Here is a 21,343-nt window from a genome sequence, read left to right as displayed (position 1 = left end):
TTCTTGCGTCTTTTACTGAAATAAAAGAATGACAACGATATTTATTAGTATATTGTTTGGAGACGCCGAGTCCATCTCTTCTGCTCTCGCCTGTTTGTTCTGCGTTTGCAGGCGCCATCTTCACACCGCACTCACGGGAGCAGCAGACAGCCTACGAGTACACAATGTATGAGCACAACAGGGGAGACTCGAGGTTCAAGGTCAACTCCTCGACTGGCGTGGTTCTGAACGACGACCCTTTCAACATGACCCGTGAAGGTGAGCATGTTGATCGACGGCCCAGCAATGTCTTCGACATGGCTGTGCGCAAGAATTGATGCTAACGAGTCAAAATCAGATCAAAATGCAGTGAAACTTGTTATCCGAAGTGTTCAATACGTTTCGCCTGACGCTTTGAAGACTTTATTGTACGGCTTGGAACTGCCACACTCAAACGAACATTTGGAATACGCTCTCTGCTAGTAGTATATTTAATGCCGTTTAATGACATAACCGACGAAGAGTTACAGCTTTATTTTTTGACTGCCAGAAACGTCGACTGCATGGCGGTCCTCAACCTGTAACCGTCGAAGTTCAAGTTTTCTGTACCGATTATACGGTAGCGAGAGCTTACTGGGAAGCATATACACTCAGACCGCTGCATTGGACGTCACTGTGAGTCCCCAATACTGCGTCACAAATAGCAACGAGGCGGCGAAAAATACTAAGCGGGATGGTCGCAGTTCAACGGGCGCATTGTCGCATTGCGAAATGGAATGGTGGAATTACCCGATGCATGACCAATTCAAGGTACTGGATCATTTTTTTTTTGCCATCGATACATTTGTTTCGCATGGACTCAAGGCGCAGAAGCGGCGCTTGATAAAATACCGGACTTGAGTACTGCTATTGCTTAAACGAACAAGCTGCAACGAGGCGCAAAGAAAGAAAACTTTTCTCCGCTCCTTCGCCCAAGCCGTAGACACTGCGTCACTTTTGTTCACACATGACTTTGCGAAGCTACCCCACTGCTCCATTCAAATTACGCGCGCCGTCTGGCAGGTCACATGGTAAGAAGAGGCTCCGATTCCTCCCCCCCCCCCCCCCCCAAAAAAAAAAATCCGCTAAAATTTCTGCGTCAAGTGAAAGCCACCCCAGCTGATGACACGACAGTAGCGTTCTCTCGCAGAACAAGAAAAAGTTCTTACATGACAAATTAATCTAAAGCTCATTCCGTGCACATCTTGCACAGTATAGAATGACAATAAAGTACCATAAAGTGAGTTATAATAATGCCACCAGAATCATAGTTTCTATCGCTTAAACATATCTCCTATAGCTTACTTGCGCAGGTAATGCACTCGGTGGTACGATAAAGAAATGAAAGAGGGCACCGACGCTTGGATCATAAGGGCCGTACTTTGCTGGCTCTGCGTATACAGCCCATGAGGTGACACCCAAGTGATGATAAAGCCACACTGACTCATTATAACCCAGTGAAACCGGAGATGCGCCGCAGAATTAATGAGGGCAGTTGCTAACGTCATTGGTGGAGCCTGAATTTCTGCTCACTGCCTTTCTGGGTTTTGTTTCTCGACACCTCACAGAAGAAATACTTACCGTTTTAAGTGCACTTTTTTTAATTGTTGTTCTTGTGTTCCCTCTGCGTATTTGTGCCACTTCATGCTTTCTTCGAAGCGTAATGCCTGGCGTAAGAGAGCTACAATTTAATTTCAAATGGTATTTGTACATTTACGACACTACTTTATACAAAATTTTCCATTAATACGTGCCTAGACAAGCTACTTATTTGGTTGTACAAAGCAGGTAATGTAATGTACAATTTCGCAGATTTCACTCTTTCCTTTATAGCTGGAAGACGACGAAGTGCATCCTTGTGGAATGTTTTCAGTCTCCAGAATCGATTATCTTGTTAGCTATACACAAAATTCTTTCGCATGTCCAAAAAAGGCTAGATTGATTCTATTCCGGATGACTCATACCTCTTGAATTCATTTTATTTTTCCCAATTTTTTTTATCTTGATTCAGTCTTCTGACGTTTCCTTCCCCGCGCAAATGCTTCATTGGCATTCTACCCTATACCTTGGCCAATCCCCCCCACGTGGGTATGTGCCATATTACTTGAGGAGAAGAAGAAGAAGAAGAAGCTTCTTTCTGTGTTTTTGCGTGTGTACCGCGGGGAGGCCGTCCCCCGTCATACGGCGATGGATCTGAACCCTCTTGGGCATCCGAATGGCCTGGCGACCTCCTCCTCGACCTCGTCGAGGAAGCGGTGCAGCCGTCCGAGCGACCCCGACAGCGATGACACCATCGAGTACCTCAGCGATGCCAGCAGTGAGGACGGCTTTGAGACTTACCTCAGCCGGAGGACCAAGAGAAGACTTCAAGAGCCGGATCGTCACCCAGTGAGTCTACTGTAACGACAAATGGCCACACACCGGCATACACCGACCTCGGCCTTCCTGTGCAGCCAACCGACAACTTGAGGCGGCTTAACAGGCAAGTCGTCTCTGTAGAACTCGAGGCCCTCGTGCCTAGCGAAATCAAAGATGTTCCACTGAATGCGCGGAAGAACATTGTTGCCGTTGATGTCCACCATGCGGCTGCGCTGGAACCACTGCGGGCCATAGCTTAGCTCGGCGATTTATCAGTACGTACAGTTATCCCGCTCGGCGGGGATGAGTCCTCTTCCGGCGCAATCTATGATGTCGACGAGGCTATCAAGCAAGATGATTTGCCGATACTCGTGAGGCCGGCAAACGAAGGCACCGTAATTCTACGGGTGTCACGTGTGGGCAATTCCCGTTGTGTCAAGATTTTGTTCCAAGGAGACAGCCTTCCATCACACGTGAAGGGGGGCCATTTTCATCATTTTCGCCGTGCGGCCATTTCTATCAAAGCCCCTGCAAAGCCACAAATGTTTGGAACTGGGTCATGCAAGTGGGGTCTGCGACAACACGAGAGTGTGCTCTCGTTGTGCCTGAGTTCACAGCGCTGAGTCCTGTACTGCACACGTGCTTAAGTGTTCCAACTGCAACGGGCCTCATGACACCTCATCTAAGAATTGTCCGCGCATAAAACAACGAGCGTGCCGTTCTAAAGCAAATGGTTCGGGACAATTCTACGCACCGTGAAGCTGCCGCGACTGTTCAGAAAAGGCGTTCTCGCCGCAAGAACTTAAGGAAGTCTATTGCAAAAAGCAACCACACCGACGCGCCCACGGCACCTCCTTCTCAACCTCCTGCCGTGCCGCCACGTCCAAGTGTGTCCAGTCAGTGAAATATCGCCAAGGATAATCAGACCTCTTCGTGTGCGCATGCTTGGCCAGCGCTTCCGCCGTTACGTCCTGCTGAGCCTCCTCAGCACAAGCTCCCATCGCCGAGCTCACCTGTCGTTAAAGAAGAGCTCCCAGAGCAAGATCGCCAAGCCCTCGTGATCCTTAGGACGGTGGTCAACGCCATTCGTCCTCTGATACAGGCCCTGCAATCGTCAACCGCCAGAAGCGTCTTACTGGTGCTGGACTCTCTGGTTCCAGCACTACAAGACCTTTAAAACAGAATGGCTGGCCAGCTTCCCACGTTCCGTGAGGAAGTCAGGGGCGCTGCAGTCTTCCAGTGGAACGCAAGAGGCCTAAAGTCACGAATCGCAAGTTTTCGGCAATATGTTTTCAACAACCACTTCCAGATATTAGTCATCTGTGAACCTAACTTATCCCAAGCAATCAGGCTTTCCGGGTACGAGCCCTTCTTTGCTCCGACACGCGGGGAGCGCAGCAAATTTCTGGTGTACATCCGCACCGACATAAACTACGTTTGCTGCCCAGTTCAACCCCACAATGACAATCAGTACGTGTTTTTCATAGTCAAAAAATGATCCATAGAGTTCACACTGATTGCGGCGTATGTCTCCCCCTACAATCAATTGTACTGCGAGAGGTTGAAGACAATTATGGAGGCAACCCGGGCTCCTTGGATTATTAGCGGAGATTTCAACGCCCACCACCAACTGTGGGGAAGTCCTACAGTCAATGCCAGAGGGAGGAATCTGGCCTTATTTGTTTCAGAAAAGGAACTTTACGTAATGAATGACGGCAGCCCGACATACCTGCGAGGCAGTTCATACAGCAGTTTCCTAGACCTGACGCCATATAGTTTCGCGGTCTCTGCGCCGGCGTGTCCAGTGGTTTTGTGATGTGGAGACCTACCGGAGTGACCACATACCCACCTACCTCAAGATTACAGGTGTTCGGGCGTTCGGCTCAGCTAAACACGCGCACATCGATTGGGCGGCATTTAAAACTCCAATGGAAGAGCCGTGCAAAGAAGCCCTCACTTCCAATTGGAGGACATTATAGCAACAGCAATGAATGCTGCTAGAAACTTCCTCACGTCAACTAGAATTTGATGTCGAATTAGACCGCCTACGTGCTATTCGTCGGCGTGCAGAGAGACGTTAAAGACGGACCAAATGCGTAAGGGACCTCAGAGAGGCGCGTCGTTTGCAGAGGAAAATCAAGCGACAAATGGCCACGCTGGCGGAACAGCTCTGGAAGTCCTTCTGTCAATCTCTGGATGCTCGAAAGCCCATGTCCCTAATTTGGCGGACAGTGCGGGGGCTTTGAACGATTCCACAGCAAAGACAGCGTTTCTATGCGTTGGCTCTACATCAAAACCGCCACCAGATTTAAGTTGCAACTGACTTCTGCAGGACAATTGCGGGTGCAGTGATTACCTCTGGTTCCCAGCGTGTTTCTCTTGCATCACGGGATTCAGCGATTGATGTTGTCTTTACTCGTGAGGAATCTGATGCTGCCCTTGCAGACAGTAAGCGTTCATTTGCAAAAAGTTCAGACGGCATTACATATGCCGCACTGTGTCACCTTGGCCACTACGCGCGTAGAGAGCTACTCAGCCTTTACAACCACTCGTGGCAAGACGGAGTTGTTCCTCCCCAGTGGAAATCCAGTGGCATGATACCATTACTAGAACCAGGGAAATCCCCGCTCGACCTGTCATCATACAGGCCAATAGCTCTGGCCAGTTGTGTGGGAAAAGTCATGAAAAGAATGCTTCTGGCGCGTCTTGAGTGGTACATTGAGCCCAATGAAGTGTAGCCTAATGCCATGGCGGGTTTCTGACGGGGTCGCTCCTCTATAGACAACGTCATCGATCTTGTGTCTACAGTACAACAACAGAAACGCCAGAAGCGCATGTGCGCGGTAGTTTTTCTTGATATCAAAGGTGCATACGACAACGTGACACATGAGGCCATTCTTGATGCGCTAGAGGCTGTTGGGATCGGTGAATGGATGTATAGAGGAATCCAAAGCTATCTGACCAAAAGGACATTTTTTTAATTATGTGTGAAGATGGCTCCACACCCGTGCATTACACCTACCGGGGCGTGCCCCCGGGCGGAGTGCTCAGGCCTACTTTGTTTAATCTAACATTTATAAGACTCCCAGAGTACCGACCTAATACCGTCTATATCTCTATGTATGCCAATGACATCTGCATCTGGGCGTCATCTGTGACGCGTCTCCAGGTGCGAGCAAGACTTCAGAGGGCAGCAACCATAACTTCCTCCTATCTCCGAGAGCAAAGTCTGAGCGTGTCAGCCGAGAAGTGCGCTATAGTGGCATTTACGCGCAAAAGTATGACTCGTTATCCGCTAACTGTTGATGGCCATGCCATTGCCTATCCTGCATCTCATCATTTTTTAGGAATTGTTATAGATGAGAATTTATCATGGAGCCCACATTGCAGCTTTGTAAAGAAAAAGCTAATCTCTATCACACACCTGCTCAGATTTCTTGGCGGAAAATCATGGGGCTTGTCGATTCTGTCAACGCTGCAGTTGTCAGAGCACTCTTTTTGGGATGTTTGCGGTATAGTGCACCAGTGCTTTCAGGCACATGCAAGATGAATTTGTGTGCCTTTCAAACTTCGCACTTCGCACATGCCTGGGTCTCCCTCGCAGCGCATCAACATTTGCTACCATTGCAATCGCCCAGGACTACCCACTCTCGACGTATATTACCCTTGACACACTGCGGATCCACATACGGCATCTAACAAGGATTCCCCAGCACCACCTTGTGTCGGTGGCGGATCAAAGACCACTCGCAGCATTTTCAAAAGTTATAGCAGCCCACCAGACGTACATCCCATCACAGTTTGTGAAGTTCCCACCTGTCGGGGGTCAATCACAGAATCTACGGGTCCTGCTGAAGCGAGAAGGAATGAGTCAACAAGGCGGTAACCCAGCAAAACAATATTTATTCCTCTCTACCTGAAGGCGAAACTGGTGGTCCGCTCACCGCTGGCTTTCAGGAGCCTCTGGTTGTAGGCCCGGCAGATCGGGGCTCCACTCCAATCGTCTCGCGTCGGCGGGCCGCGGCTGCTTCGGCTCTCCCGGGGTCTGCCTCTCTTCCCGGCGTCTCTCGGCTGGCGGTGCTCTGACGGGTCAAGGCCACAGGACTCTCGGGCGTTTCGGCTGGCGGTCAGTTTGCTACGGACGCTGAGGTCCGGCATCACTGACTATAGACCAGCGCGATATCTTGCGTCCGTTCGCATCGCCTGTCTCTGCTCGACTCCTCTTCTTTGTCTCCGCTGCCCCCGCCGCGTCTCTCCGGAGATTCCCTTTCTCTCTCTCTCTCTCTTTCTGGGTAATCTTCGCCCAACGGTTTTTCGTCGTCGCTGCTCACACAGCCGATAAAAGGCACCCGCCAAACTTCTAGGAATCCGCGGCTGTTAATGGCGCCGTTGGGGATGGGTCGAAGGGGATCAGGTGTCCCTCGGAGGGCGACGCTTCTCTGCAGTCAGTCCGTCTGGAGCCAGCCGCCGACCTCCTCCGCCACCTCGAGCCATTACGCAGCCCGTCGTGTCCGCTGCTAGTAAGGTCGCCTGTCGGCCTGCACACACAAACGCACAAACGAACCCGTCTTCGCACGCCGGTGGGGGGGAGCACGGCTCAAACCGCAGGGAAGACTGCGGTTGCGTAGGGCACCGCGCGCAGCCTCTCCTCTTTAGCCGTCTGGCTGTCTTTGCACATCTGTCTTCTGCATCGCCCGCCGCATTCCCCACTACCGTCTTCGCGTCATGTCTGGGTCGATAAATTTGAAGGCAGGGAAAATGTCTTGGGCGCTGGTCGCCGGGTTAGTTCTTTTCAGCAATGCCGGGGCCTCCCGTATGCGGCCCTTCACAGTTCACCCCGGCAGCACGGCCTTTCTCTGCGCTGTGGTGTCTGCGGGAGCCATGCGTGCGCCTTACAATTCCGGGCATAACGAAAAAATCGAACTTATCAATACCGGTCATTAAAAAGTTGACACTCTACCTACACCACGCCACATATAGTGACCGCACTCGTGTGCATACAGAAGGTTCGGTCTCAGGTACAAGTTCAACATACGCCGTCGTCATTCCTTCGAGACAGACCAGTATTATCCAGCAAACTTCGCATCGGACAATTCCTCCGCCGGGTCAGAATTGGCCATTCTTCGTGGGGCTGTGCAGTACATCAGTGTACAAATACCCCGCAAATGGGCTGTGTTATACGACTCAAAAGCAGCCCTACAATGTCTTAATTCTGTTTTACGCCACGGCAATCACGATCAACTCGTAGCTGAATTAAAACATCTTCAACACCAGGTGCGGGAAGAGGGTCATGACATCGTCTTCCAGTGGATACCGGGACACAGTGGCATTGTCGGAAGCGACGCAGCTGGCGCTGCAGCTCGAGCGGCTCACAGCAGTGCCAACATTATCCAGATACCGTTGGCAAGAGCCGACGCAGCAAGACATCTGCAAATGCTTGGCCGGAAAGAGATTTTAGCGTCATGGTCTTCTCCTGGAAACTCCACATGCCGTCTGCACCGCCTAAACCCCTCACTCCAACTCAGTCCTCCGTCCGGCCTCCCCCGCTGCGATGCTACGCTGTTGTGGCGCCTGTGGCTGGGGGCGGCGTTCACAAATGCCTACTCCAACTTAATCGCAATGGCATACTCTCCTGCGTGTGAGATCTGTGGGTGCGACGAAACTATAGAACACCTTCTTTGTAACTGCCCTCGGTTCCAACGTGAGCGTGCTCTCCTGGCTGCAGCACTCCGCCGTTTAGATCCTCGGCCCTTTACTGAAGCCAAGATTCTGGGTCCCTGGAGTAAGCCTTCATCGCAGAGGACAGCTTTGAAGGCATTTTTCAAGTTCTTGAAGGACTCAGGACTGAGTGCCAGGTTCTGAACTATCAGTGTGTGCCCTGCGTACCCTGCAAGTAATGGCCAACGGACATGTGCAAAAGTGATCATCTCCCTTTGTTCCCTCCCCTTTCTATCTCTCCCTCCGTTCCTCTTCCCACGTGTAGGGTAGCATACCGGGCGCTGCCTAGTTAACCTCCCTGCCTTTCCGTTTGTCTTTCTCTCTCTCTCCCCCGGATTTCACGAAAAAAAAATGCGATAATGGCCCTTGCCTCACACGAGCTTCTACTCAGATAAAATAACACGGTCTTTCGATTAGGTTTATGGGGCCATTTTTTTTTTCATTAGCACTCCGCTCAGTTATATCAGCGCAGGCGTGCAGTGACACGACTTCAAGATCGCACATGGATGAGCCTGGCTAGTTGGTACATGATGTTTCAGAAAGACCTGAGCTTCAAAAACAGAGCTGCCAGCTTTCTTTAATGCTTCCTTCTCAACTGGGCAGAAATTTTTAGGCATTCGTGCGTAAATAAGAAACGAGGTCACGTAGATGCGTTTAAGTCCAGCTCAATTGCGTCGTAGGAAGCAGCGCATCCTCTGATGTTTTGAATCTTACCGTCCATCCCTCCTTAAAACAGGTCGTTGCAATTCAGGCTGTAAAACTAACCGACACATAAAACAGGAGCGCCCGTCAAAGTCCAGTCCTTCCAGCGTAGGTTGTAAAACCTAGAACTCTTTTTATGGCCAGTGACAGAAAAGGCGAGGGTGGCGCTTTCTGCCCGTACACGGTTCTACCACCAAGCCAACAAAAAGCGTTTCTTCATTGTGATGGCGCACACACACAAGAAAACAGTTTGCCCTTCGGTCATCTAAAGATTGATCCGTATAGCGACGGCAAACATAAAACTGCATTTTTTGTTCCTCCTTTGTCATACAACAAAAGGGTGGCTGCAAGTTACAAGGCGTACAGGCCTGCAATGTGTAGCTGTAACTGCCTCGAGCATAAAGGCGCACTATGGGCTACACAGTAAACCCTGAGTATTTCTTTTAATATGCACTTATTTGCGTTAACAAACTGCACAATGAAGTGCATTTGAAGAAATCAAAACAATAAGACACAGGCCCTTGCATATGGTTTCTTCTTTTGATCTATTATCCTGCGCAGTCAATCTTGTTCAGAGCGCGGTTTCGGCAGCTTGTCAAAGTTAGGGTGTATTTCACATGATCTGTGTACATCACAAATAACTGAGCATTCGGTAAACTATTTCCATACAGTATCTGAACACCCTCTCAAAGCATAGTATCGCCAGAGTGCCTGCGAAATGATACAGCAATGAGTTCCTATATTTACACCCCTAAGCTACATTTTATACGCGCTTCTTTGCTGAATTCTGAAATATATTACGCATATTTGATGAGTATTTTGCGAGGTAAAACATTGCGTCGATCAGTAGGCACGTCGTTAAATATAATTACCGCAAAAGCGCGAGACTTGGGTGCAGTGTTTACCGGTATTACGGCAGATATATAAATTTAGCAGCATCTCAAGAGCAGCTCCATATACATGGACCATTTAGTGGCACACATCCTTTAATCTGGTTTATGATTGTTGAAAGCTGCCTTTCCCTTCTTCCGAAGTATCTCACTTTCTTTGACCTGAAGCACACAGAAACACTTGGACTACTGAAGACGACACATGAACGCTATCATGTCCCAAACGCTAAGTGGACATTGATAGAAAGCTATTTTAGAAAGGCGCGCACGCTCACACCAGCTGAGTTCGGGAAAAATGAACGCCACGCTACCAAGTAAAGCTCTCGTCAACACACTGCAAATGACCTCTGTGCGGCAGCTAATAAAAAGCTATTTTTTGTCAATGGAATAGAATTTCGAAGCCCATTCCCGCATGTTTTTTTTTTTTAAACTGAATATCATTTTCCCAACTTCTCATCAGAAATGGGTCCTTCACTTTCACTAGGTTTAACGTCATCTCGTACCCAGCAATTCTGGACAAAACCATATTTGAGCGGCAAACCATTTACGAAAGCAATTTTTTCATATATTATGTAAGATTTCAATATAACAACCAGTATATCCGCAGATCACCCGACGGCAGTCTTGTATTTTTTTTTCTTTTCACGTTTTTGCTACCTTCAAAAGCCTTCTTCATTCGTTTTCTATGGCAGTCTTAACAGCTGGATGCGATCGCTGGAAACAATTTAAAAAAAATATTTTTTACATATCAGAATAATGGACCATTACCCTAAATATTTCCATAACAATGTGCTACAATTTTTCGATTTTCATAATTTTTGCCCCAGAAAGCTGGACTTGGGAAAAAGAAGGTCACCGCCTTCGGCCACGTTTCCCGCTGCGCGACAGTAGCGACTTTTCGAACATGCTGACGCTATCGGTTGGAGGCACAGCAGAATAGTGGGACGCCAGTGCACAAGCGCAAGACAATAACCGAAATGATGGGAGTTATTGTGCTGCGCATGCGCACTGGCCTCCCGCTATTCTCCTGTGTCTCCAACCGATATCCTCACTCTTATCTAAAAAACCTCGAATGGCATGCAAAGGCTAGCCAATCTTGGTGTTTTGACAGAGAAAAATAGTTTCAAACTAGTGGCCTTGCTTTATTCAATCTGATGGGCGAGTGTTAGCTGATGCTAGTTGCACAACCTTTTCACCTTTTCTTAAATCTTTGCAAAGGACATATTCGAAAAGGGCATGAAGGAAGCCTCGGTTACATGCTTAGCCTTCTCTTTGAACAAAACGCTAGGTAGCATCGCTAATCCCCCTTCCTTGTATGCTAGAAAAAGGCATGGTCCATCGAATAGCCCTTGACGCGTTTCAAAGACGAAATCAGTGGAGAAAAGATGCCGCGCTTTAGAATATTCACGTTCTTCGAAATACACCGGTAACGTTCGCTGTCCGGCGCTAGCTTAGAGGCCTCCTTTACGAGAGACAGGAGCTCTGGTAGAGTCTTCCTGGGCTGAGCAACAAATTTTGGTACAACCGGAAGAGACGTACAAAGTTGGCAAGGTTCCCGCCTTCAGGAGTGTGAACGTTGCTAACTGAAGAAGTTCGTCCTATCACTCGTTGGCAGGAGTGGAGATGGATGAGGATAGTATGTCAGGGGACCTCAGAAGTTCGGTCGCCCAGGTGTTTTCATTCCTGTCATCTTATTCTCACTCAGGCACGAGAATCTTCCCGCTGAACTCGATGGAAAAGGCAGTTGTTTTAGAAGCGCACCAGCCGCCACCATTCCACTCGTTACATCTTACATACACGGTTTCCATGCTGCATGCAAGAAAGTTAAACCGCAGAAGGCGAGACGGCCCAGTTTTGATAAGCAATTCGAACAATAACATAGAGTTTTAGAAAAAACCGTGGTCGAATGGCACTCAAAGTTTTCTGCCATTGACATTACGTGATTTTTTTTTATTCGCTGCTGCACGAAAGTATTCTGCAATGTGTCGAGGAGTGCTTTCTTTCGTCTGGTGCCGTCCAGTTTCAGAATTCGGCCGGTGTGAGAGTGAGCGGCTTTCTAGAATTGCTTTCTCTATATCTCCGGTCTACGATTGTGACATGGTAGCGCTCGTTTTTCGTTGTCACTCCTATGTGTTTTTTCTGCGCGCTTGTATCAAGTACGGTTTATCAACTCAGCCAAACTTACATCTCACGGAGGTTCATTTCTAATGCATCTGGCTCTTGTACATGTGTCGACCTTTGTCCTTCCTACCTCATCGCCTTTATCAGCTTTGAAGACGATAATTTGAAGATGATATCTAAAGCACAGCGTCAGAGGATGGTATTTTAGACAGCGGCGTGATAGGCTGCGGCGGTGGCCAAGATTTTTGTTCATTTTTGCCGCTCTTCTACAAACACTTCTTGTAAAACAAAGAATAAAAGCAACAAATAAGAATATTGAAAGATGGACTAAACCAGCGGAAAACGAAGCTGGTCATTTCGCTCATCACGAGTTCGAATTCCGCTTGAGGTCATTACGATGAAAAGTTTTCCTTTCTTTCTTAGAGGCATCATGCATGCCACCAACAGACGGACAACGGTTTTTATTTGTATGGCTGTTGTAATGCTAACGAAATACAATTTGAGATCACTGCGGTAACCTGCATTGGAGTAATGAGAAGGCATTGACGCGTCATCGACACTCGTCGCCTCTATTTGCTCCTCTTTGCCTCTATTGGCCCTATTGCCTGAGAATTTGTACAATTAATGTAATTCTGACCACGCTTCGTTCCAAACTTTCAAATTTGGCGCCGCTCGTTGGCTTCACCCGCACTTCCGGTCACGTGGTACCACACATCCGGCGTTTTAAATTTGGCGACACTTTTTTCCTGGTGACGGCCACATTTGCACATTTGTATCTCTAATTAATTATTATTCATCCGATCGTCACCATATTTTTTGCCCCGCATCCTTGCATCATCCTCCTTCGATTATAACCCTTTTTTAGACGTTCTCTCTTTCTACTTCCCCACAATGTCTGCGGACACATGTTGCTGGCACGAAACCGCCGACATAGCCTAGTAAAGTTTTGGCTTTAATAAGCATCAACTAACAGGGTTTGCGCCACAAATTGACAAAATCGAGGTTACTAGGTCGGCAGTATTCTTCTCCATCGAAACGCACAAGGTTATCGGGCCCTTTGAGTCATTGTCACGGAGGGGACAACGTGCAAAAGGCGGCGACCTCCCTTTTGCAGATGAGGTTAAACCTCCTAAAGGCGACGACCCATTTTTGAGGATGAAAAGTGAAATGTCCATGCGAGAATAAGCTTCAAACTTTAATCCACGGACATAAGCTACCTTTTTCATTCGCTACCGCACAAGGGCCTTTTGCAGGGTGTGTTCTTGCGCTTCGTGCTTTCCAATTTCAGAACTTGGCTGGTGTGAACGTGATCCGCTTTCTAAAGTTATTTTTTTTTTCTATGTACCTTCAATGAACGGTTCTAGCAAGGCAGCGTTAGTCTGTCGTTTTCTCTCTTGTCCATGTGTCTTCTGCGCGCTTGTCTCACCAGTTTGCCCAAACCCACATCTCACTTCGCTCTAGGCGTTGCTTCAGTAATGAAGCTGTACGAACAGCAATCCGTTGAATGCACGCTGCTGGATGTTCCTAGACCAAGCGCAACATCACCGGCACTTCCGGGGAACCTGACAGCCCATCGGATTAAGTAATCGTTATCGTTCGCGACGAAGCTCTAGCGCTTAACCTGCCCTCTTCTCGGTCGTAAGAAAGAACCACCAAATGGAGGTAGTTCATTCTAAATCACGCAACAAAATATACTGTGGCCGAAACCAGCTGTTGGGCCAGACTGAAAAGTAAGAAAACTAGAGAGTGGAGGAAAGAGACGCTATAAACTTGACCAAGAAAAGTACTATGCGCCCTGCTTCGGAATGATAGTTTGTCTTCCTTTCTAATGGCAGTTGTAGCCTTAGCATTGCTTCAAAAATTCGGGTAGTAGTTAAAGTGAATGTTAGCGATTCTTTTACCTCCCTCTCGCATGTCGACGAAATGGCTAGCCGAACAATAACAGGAACAAACGACCAACGCGCGAGTTGAGGAATAGAGCATTACTGCTACAGCGTTGTACGATGCAAAGCGCACGCACTCTTCTCTCGAAGATAAAAAAGGAGATGGAAGAAAGATGTGGCAGGCAGCATTCACAGAAAAAAAGTTAAAAAATTAACGCGTGGCGTTGGTGCACTTAGAGCTCATGGTATGTGGAGAGAAAAACAAGAAAAGATGCAAAGTCAAAAGGGAGTACGATTTGCTGGCGCTATACAGTTCACGAAGAAACGACGAACCGCTGGTTGCTTCGCCCGACCGTCGCTAGACCTTTGAACAGCTAATACTCTAAGGAATCTCCAAGCGGCCCAGGCATGAGACGTGGAGTTCACCTGAGCTTGAGCGAAGGGCATCGAAGTTCCGCAGCGACATGGCATGGATGAGGCCCTGTGAACGCTGAAAGTAGTTGTTACCACTAGGGCCACTAGGGCCCCACGGCTTGTCCCTAAAACCGTGGAGATGCCGCAGAGATCAAGGGTTTCAAATTTTTTGAGATGGAGCAAACCCAGTCCGAGCAAGGTTTTACTATTAAACAGCACGCGAAATGCGTTTCGAGAAGCGGCTGTAACGGCATCGTTTCTGCGGAGACAATGCTGTGACGTGATCTGCTGACACCGGACTCGACCGTTGCTCTCCGGCGATACATGACCAGAGCAGAACGTCGGGCCGAATGCCAATTCGATCAGAACAATTTTTTTTAAATCGTGTGCCCTGCACTCGAATGCATTTCTAATTTCAAATGGTCTTCTTATGTTTCGGCTGTGTTATTGTTCGGTGACGTGAAAGATGCTACGTCTCTTCCTGGTGTGACGAATATAAATCTGGCTAAATCTACACATTATCAGAAATCATCAATATCGAACCAAAGCTAGCAGCCAGAAATTAATCAGGAAGCCGTTCCCACGTAATAAGCAAGCAGTGCTGCACAAAAACAAAAGCATATCAATTACAGCCCGGGACGGCAGCAGCGTGAACTCTTATTGTTATATTTCCAGACCCAAGCCCGCCAAAAGTACAGCAGTGCATACCCTAACGACCCCGAAGACGTTGAAGCCGAAATTTTCACATATTTGTGTCTTTCGAGCTGAACAGCAAAATGATCTGGATCTCAAGCTCACCTTCACCACCGCGCAAGACCATAGGGCTACTGGCGATGGTCTCCTGTGAGAAAAGAACTACTCCCTTGTAGGCGCGCGGTTCCTGCTTGTGATTCCACAAGGCCTTGTCTTGTCGGTTTTACGCTTCCCGCGCGACGACCCCACGTGTGGTAATCTCAGATTTGGTTCCAACACTTCGCCGTGCACGAGAACGGTTTTTCTGGGCGAAAATGTGCTCCACGACAGAATGTCAAAAATGCCACAAGCGCACTGCAACTGCTCCTCCAGCTGGTCTGCTGCAGCCTATGACTCCTGCCGCACTCCGTTCGAGCAAGTCGGCTGTCTCTTTGCGAAGCCTTCCGATGACAATCGTCAAATCGTCGTCGGTGCCGATCATCTTACTGGTTATTGTATAACGGCAGCCCTTCCATCGGCCACTGTATACCACGCGTCGCTGTATCTACTCTGCAACGTCATGCTATGCCATGAACCCGTGAGGTATATTATTATAAGTGACCGAGGCCGTCAATCCACTGCGGATGTAGTGAAGGCGCTCCTGCGTCTGTGCACAACTTTTGAATTTTTCCGGCACTAAACGCCTTATGACTCACAAAATAACGGTTTGACAAGGTGCATCAGCGGAACTCTAATCAACATGCTATCGATGTATGTAGTCCCGGATCACAAGAACTAGAACACTGTACTGCCTTTTATCACCTATGATTTCAACTCTGCGACCCGTGAGACGACGGGCTTTAGTCTTTTCTTTTTCCTGTACGCCCTGCGACCGCGCTGCACCCTGGACACCATCTTGCATTTTTCCACCAATGACGACCCCTTCATTGTGGAGAACCTCAGCCTTGTCGAGTAAACGCGGCATAACGCTCGCCTGCGGAAGACAAACACAAGAGACACTTATTGGGGTTGATCCCGAGGTCGTTATCGTCGAGCTGGTAAAAGAGGTGCGCAAGTGAACTTCGTGCTGGTGACCGGAGGGACTTGCGTCAGGGTGATCGTCAAGTTGGGCGAACATGAAGTTGAGAACACGCATGGCCCCATTGATAGTTTGCTTAGAAGCTTGTGCATAGTTGCGCAGTCAAAAAAGTATCCCAAGATACCCGAAGAGGCCAAAGCGCGTGGTAAAGGCTGTCTTGGGAATGTCAGCGGGCTCCACAGGGATCTGATGGTAAGCGTTCATAGTCATTCTTAGAAGAGATCCTACATTTAGCTAGATTTGCAGTGAAGTCTTGCATAAGAGGAAGTGGATAGCGGTCGGCAGGGGTGTGGGCTTTGAGGGCGCGGTAATCCCCACGTGGTCTCCAATCGCCAGTATCTTTCTTTGGCACAACGTAGAATGACGATGCCCAAATGTTCGAGGAAGGGCACACGCTGCTCTTCCTAGTACTTACGATGAGCGATAGCGAGGCGTTCTCCAGGCAGTCGGTCAGGGCTAGCAAAGACCGGAGTTCCAGAGTTCACGACGTGCTGGATGAACTGGCGCTTCAACGGTAACTGTGATGTGCGGCTTCCTAGGGTTGGTAAAGCCACCAGAGATATTCGCGTAGGGCGAAGCTGGGGCGAGAGCGCGAAGCCCCGTCACAGAGATGGTGGAGAGTAGTACGCTGCTGACGGAGAGGTGCATGATCACAGCCAAGAGGTGATGACCGTGCATATCGACCACAACGTTGAAAAAACTGATGAAGTCGGTGCCGAACAGATTGTGGGATGTCAGTGATTATGAAAATCGAGCGAAACGTGTGCAGCAATTCAAGGTCTGTTCGTTGCGACAGTGATCTGCACAAGAAGCCAGCCAATACGAAACTCTAGTGTGCTCCGGTGTAGACGAGGGAACAAGCGCCAGTGATTTTATCAGGAGCATAGAAAAGGCAGCATGTCCGTCGATCAGTACCACACTACCGCCGCCTGTGGCCGGTCGCAACATTTCCCAAAACGAAGCATGGGCCGGTGTACTTGCGGGCAAATTCACCGTAGACATGGTGAAAACAGCACACAGCTGAGTGCGAAGTATCTTGTCACGCGTCGTATGGCTAGGACTCCGGGGAGCACGAAAAATGCAGGGGAGTGAGGGCGAGACCAGAATAGCGACGGGAGACGGCCTGACAAAGGCACGAGAGCTTCGAGCTGCCTGTTAAGAGCGTCCAAACGGCCCTCTATGCAAGTAAACTGGGAGTCTGCGGTGGTAATTTGAGAAGGAGTAGTAACTGCGATGGGGTTGCGCGCCAGCGGTTAGTCCGCAACTTGGTCAGCGAGTTCGGCGAGCTTATCCGCGAGGAAGGGAACCATACCGCAGGATACTGCTCGAGAAACGACTCACGCAGCAGCTTGGCATGCTGTGCAGGAGTGGCTCCAAGCAGCTGACGCATACGGCGGAGGAGCTGTGAAGGGCGGCTGTCACCGAAGTCTGCAGCGGTGAGGAACTGCTGGAGCCTCCTGAGCTCGGATTCAGACTTCCAGGCAACGATAGCCGCCTTCAGCGTGCCTGGTTTAGTGGTGATATCCGCTGATTGCTCGGCGCCGTCCGGTGAGAGAGAGGCCACGTGATTCCTGGGTGATGCCCTGGTCCTGAAGTGCACCTCGACCTGCAGGAGCTAGGCGCGGGGGCTTTTGGCCCCAAATGGCGGCAGGCTGACGTGCAGGAAGAACGCTGCCAACAAATCGACGCTGCAGTGGACGTGCTGGAGCGCGTCGTCGCCGCTGGAGGTATTCATGGCGGAGGGGGTGGAGCTGCGTCTTCGATGTCGAGTCGCCAAATCTGTCACAGCTATGGCAAGGAAGAACCAGCCCCGACGATGCTGAGTTTCGAACTGATCTTTATTGCACTGCCTGCGCTGTGATGCCTGGGGCAAACTTCTTGAGATAAACCTGGATTAGTTTTTTTTCTGTTTGGATCTGCACCAAACCCTCGCCAATCCCCCACCGCGGGTATGTGCCATCGTTTTTGAGGCAACAACAACAACACGCCGTCAGTTGTGGCCTGCAGCCAAAGCGAGAGGCTATACATTCCACTCAACTGCGTGAAAATGCAGGTTTAAATAGTTGCGGCTTGCATGCGAACGTGAAAAGTAGAATCGTGTGCAAAAATATACTGACCTGCGTTTCGACACGCGTTATTAATTCGATTCGTCTTGCTCGAAGAACACGCCTTCCGGCCAACCTCTTTTTTTCTCGGCAATTGTCGTCAAGACATTACAGCTTGAATCAGTTTTTTCTCGTAGTCCTCCCGGTTATGTGCAAAACTTGACCTCGTCGCCTTCCTTCTTAATTACTTGGCGACATTTATCATGGTGTACTGAGTGCTGCAGTATTCGCAAAGAATTCTCTCCAGCATTGTTTTTAGCGCGGCTCGTTTTTCTCCTACCTTTCACATACAAATGTATCCTGTGTTACTGAAGTCTTCTCGCTATTTGAAAGTTTCCACGCCCAATGAAAAGATTTCTTCAGAAGAGTGGGGATTTACGGGACATGAAAAGAGGCGCATGAAAAATTTCAACTCGAACTCCAAGCGGGTCTAGTTTAAATGCGGTGCTTCGCTCTCGCCATATCTGTGTAAACGTCTAAGCGTGGTCCGCGTTCGGTCGTCTGCCGAGAAATTCCCGATGAGTAATGGTTGCCGCGACTCGCAGATGTTAAACAAACCCTTCAAAAGCTCCGCGTCGTCGCAAGTAAAACGCGCTCTCGCACAAAGTGAGAAAGGAGAAAGAAATCGGTCTCCTTGCTTCCCCCAAAGACGTCTGGTGGAGCGGCCACAACGCCGCGTCCCTCGGCACGCTTTTTCATGTTTAAAAGGCGGCGGTGGCAGACCGCCTGTGTGGCTTCTTGGGCCTCCCCGGGCAGAATTCGGAGGACGCGGATTTATGAGCCCGCGTTTAGAATTCATTTCCGGCGGCCATTTTGTTCATGGTTTATCACGTCATTCTTTTCTTCTCTTCTTTTAACGACGCCATTTAAAATTTTCGCCACATCGATCATCGGCTTCCCTCCCCCTATTCGCCTACTCTCCCCCCCCCCCCCCCCAACACGCAGAAAAAGAAGGAAACGAATACAAGCTTGGAAAGGGCGCAAGGAGGAAAAAATCTATAGGCAGAGTCTCCGTCCATATCGCCACGAGCTATGAGTTACGTCAGCCGAGGTTTCTCCGAAAGCACACTTTTAATAGCTGCTTGGGGCATGCACATGAATCTATACTGAACGCAAAAAGGGGAGGTGGTGCTTTTTTTTCAGTGACAAAGCCCTCTATTTTCTAAGACCGCTGAGCCTGAAGACAATAAGATTTATACTGTGAGTTTCCAAAACCAATACAGCTTAGAGAAATTCAGGGGTAGATTTTGTATGTTAACACTGACTGCTGCGCAAGTTATACTACATGAAGGATTGCGTTAAATTTTTGCAGCAGACTACCACTCAGGGCTGCTTTCATGAATAATGTTTCGGTTGAGTGGATAAAATAAATCAAGTTGAAAAGCATAACAAGCAACTAGGAACGAATGAATTTATTGAGCGCTTCATCTAAAGACATATACACCAAATGGTAGCTTCCATGTCTGTCACAAAAATGTCCAGTTTATCAGCGAGGCCACGCAAAAAAAAAATATCGATGATCAGTGTCACAAATTTAACGCAAGAGTAAGTTTATCGCATTTTTACTTCACTTATAATGTATGTGTTACCCTGTTTTTATGTATATTGCACCCAATGCTTACATCGTCACTCAGGCTCTATTTCTGAGCTTGTGACACCTCTCGGTGACATACAGAGCGAGAAACCAATTGCACTGCTGTGTGCACACACGCAAGAAAAAAAGAATAAAAAAGTTCGTAAGACGCCAAAGTCGGTGGGAGGAGAGATGTCAAACTCAGTGTGACGACATTCAATAAGCCGGCGCCGTCGCCAGTGCAGGGCAACCAGGCTGCAACGGCCACGCGCCCGAGCAGACCGATTGCGTCAATATTGACGCCCCAAACTCGGAAACCGGCTTCGCCGCCCAGAGGCGTTTACCTGCCCGAAGCAGAAAGCGGTTTCCAATCTCTTCCACCTTTCTTTTGATTCTTTTTTCTCGATCTATGCAGTTCCCTCCACGACAGAGCCAAAATGTGGTGTGGCGAGCTTCGGTCAGTCAGTTCGCTACTAGCAGAGGAAAAGACATGTGGTGACGCTAAGGTAGGAGTACGCGTTTTTCTGAACATGGCAGCAAGAAAGAAGAGGCGCTCCCTCTTCACCGAGAACTGCTTCCCCATATTGCTGCGCTCCCTCAGCGTTCACGTCAAAACCGGAACCGAATTCTGTCAGTTCAAGTTGCACTCCCTCATCTCTTCGTCTAAGTGGACTGAAAGGCAACACTACTGGTGGTGGAGGTGCGAACTAAACAAAGCCGCGGTCGCGCCAGTCACGGGGCGATGATGGTGGGGAGTTGTCGCCATTAGCCGGTGTCCCTGCCACGGACGGCCTCTTGCACACTACGCCTTGCCGCCCTTTCCACGGCGACAAATCCTGCGCCCTCCTCTCCCATCACCATCTTCATCTCTTGGCCATTTTCTGGTCTTGGTTGGCAGCGGGCGTCGGGTTGCTGTAATGGGAGTTGCTTCGAGCGTGGCTGCAACGGCAGTTCCTCGAACAGGACAGAAAAGAAGCACTGGAAGTAGAAAGACAAGCTGCGAGCTACTAGAGTGTTGTGGGTGCGGACGTACCGAGGTCTCTTCTCCATCGATGAGGCTTCTTCCTCGGTCGCCGGCGCTGCTCCAATGTCTTCCTGTTGTCTGTCTCGAGGCAATCGTCTCGATTGTCTCTTGACGACGAGGTCGCCAGCTCGAGAGACGGCTTTTGATTGTGCCGCTGGGAGGGCGAACGAAAGAAGGACACTGACATGGTGGGACGCTGTCATTGGCTCACGCGAGCGCAGAACGCCCCTCTCCTCCGCTCTTTGTTTTCATCGTGTCGCTTGTTGAGTGCACGCCGGTCTAGTGTTGCCGTTTAGCATCCTGTTTCGCTTGTTGAGGGTCCATTCTAGTGGTTCCATTTTGGGGAAAATAGTGTTGCGCGTTCGGCGCAAGAGCGCTTTTCACAAAAAAAAAACGACAAGAAGTTGGAAACCACTCTGGCTCAATTTATTCTGGAAAATTTATTCACTGTCTCTGGAGTATGTATTGCAGAAAAAAAGATGGCTTGAAACGTGTCATATTTCTTCCGATTCTGCTGCGTCACCTAAAGCAAAGTAATGCGCTTCGCCGGCTTTGAAAGCTAAAAACGCAGTTATGAGAAAGGTGAGCAGCTTTAGAAGCCATGCAGCTAGGCACATTCAAGAACCAGTGGTAGTTGAAAATAACGGTGAGGCGAAACCTCAGCGTGCATGGCACTAACACAGACATCCTTATCTTAACTGGCGCGTCATTTTTTGTGCACATAAGAAGGGGGTTGACAGTACATCGTATTTTCTTTTCTTTTTGA

The 21,343-nt window shown here is 49.1% G+C and overlaps 1 protein-coding gene across 4 annotated transcripts in view; it reads left to right on the top strand.

Moving 5' to 3' along the window:
- LOC144129295 (glutamate receptor 1-like) overlaps positions 1 to 21,343 on the top strand; it is a 191,844-nt gene that overhangs the window by 53,413 nt on the left and 117,088 nt on the right. For all 4 annotated transcript variants that reach the window (XM_077663320.1, XM_077663322.1, XM_077663319.1 and 1 more), the window contains one exon: positions 112 to 258. In XM_077663320.1, the coding sequence (XP_077519446.1) occupies positions 112 to 258 (147 nt within the window). The remainder of the gene's footprint in view (positions 1 to 111; positions 259 to 21,343) is intronic.

The sequence above is a fragment of the Amblyomma americanum genome, chromosome 4 (genome assembly GCF_052857255.1).
Source record: "Amblyomma americanum isolate KBUSLIRL-KWMA chromosome 4, ASM5285725v1, whole genome shotgun sequence".
NCBI classification, from domain to species: Eukaryota; Metazoa; Arthropoda; class Arachnida; order Ixodida; family Ixodidae; genus Amblyomma; species Amblyomma americanum.
This window is presented reverse-complemented; position numbering and strand designations above follow the sequence as displayed.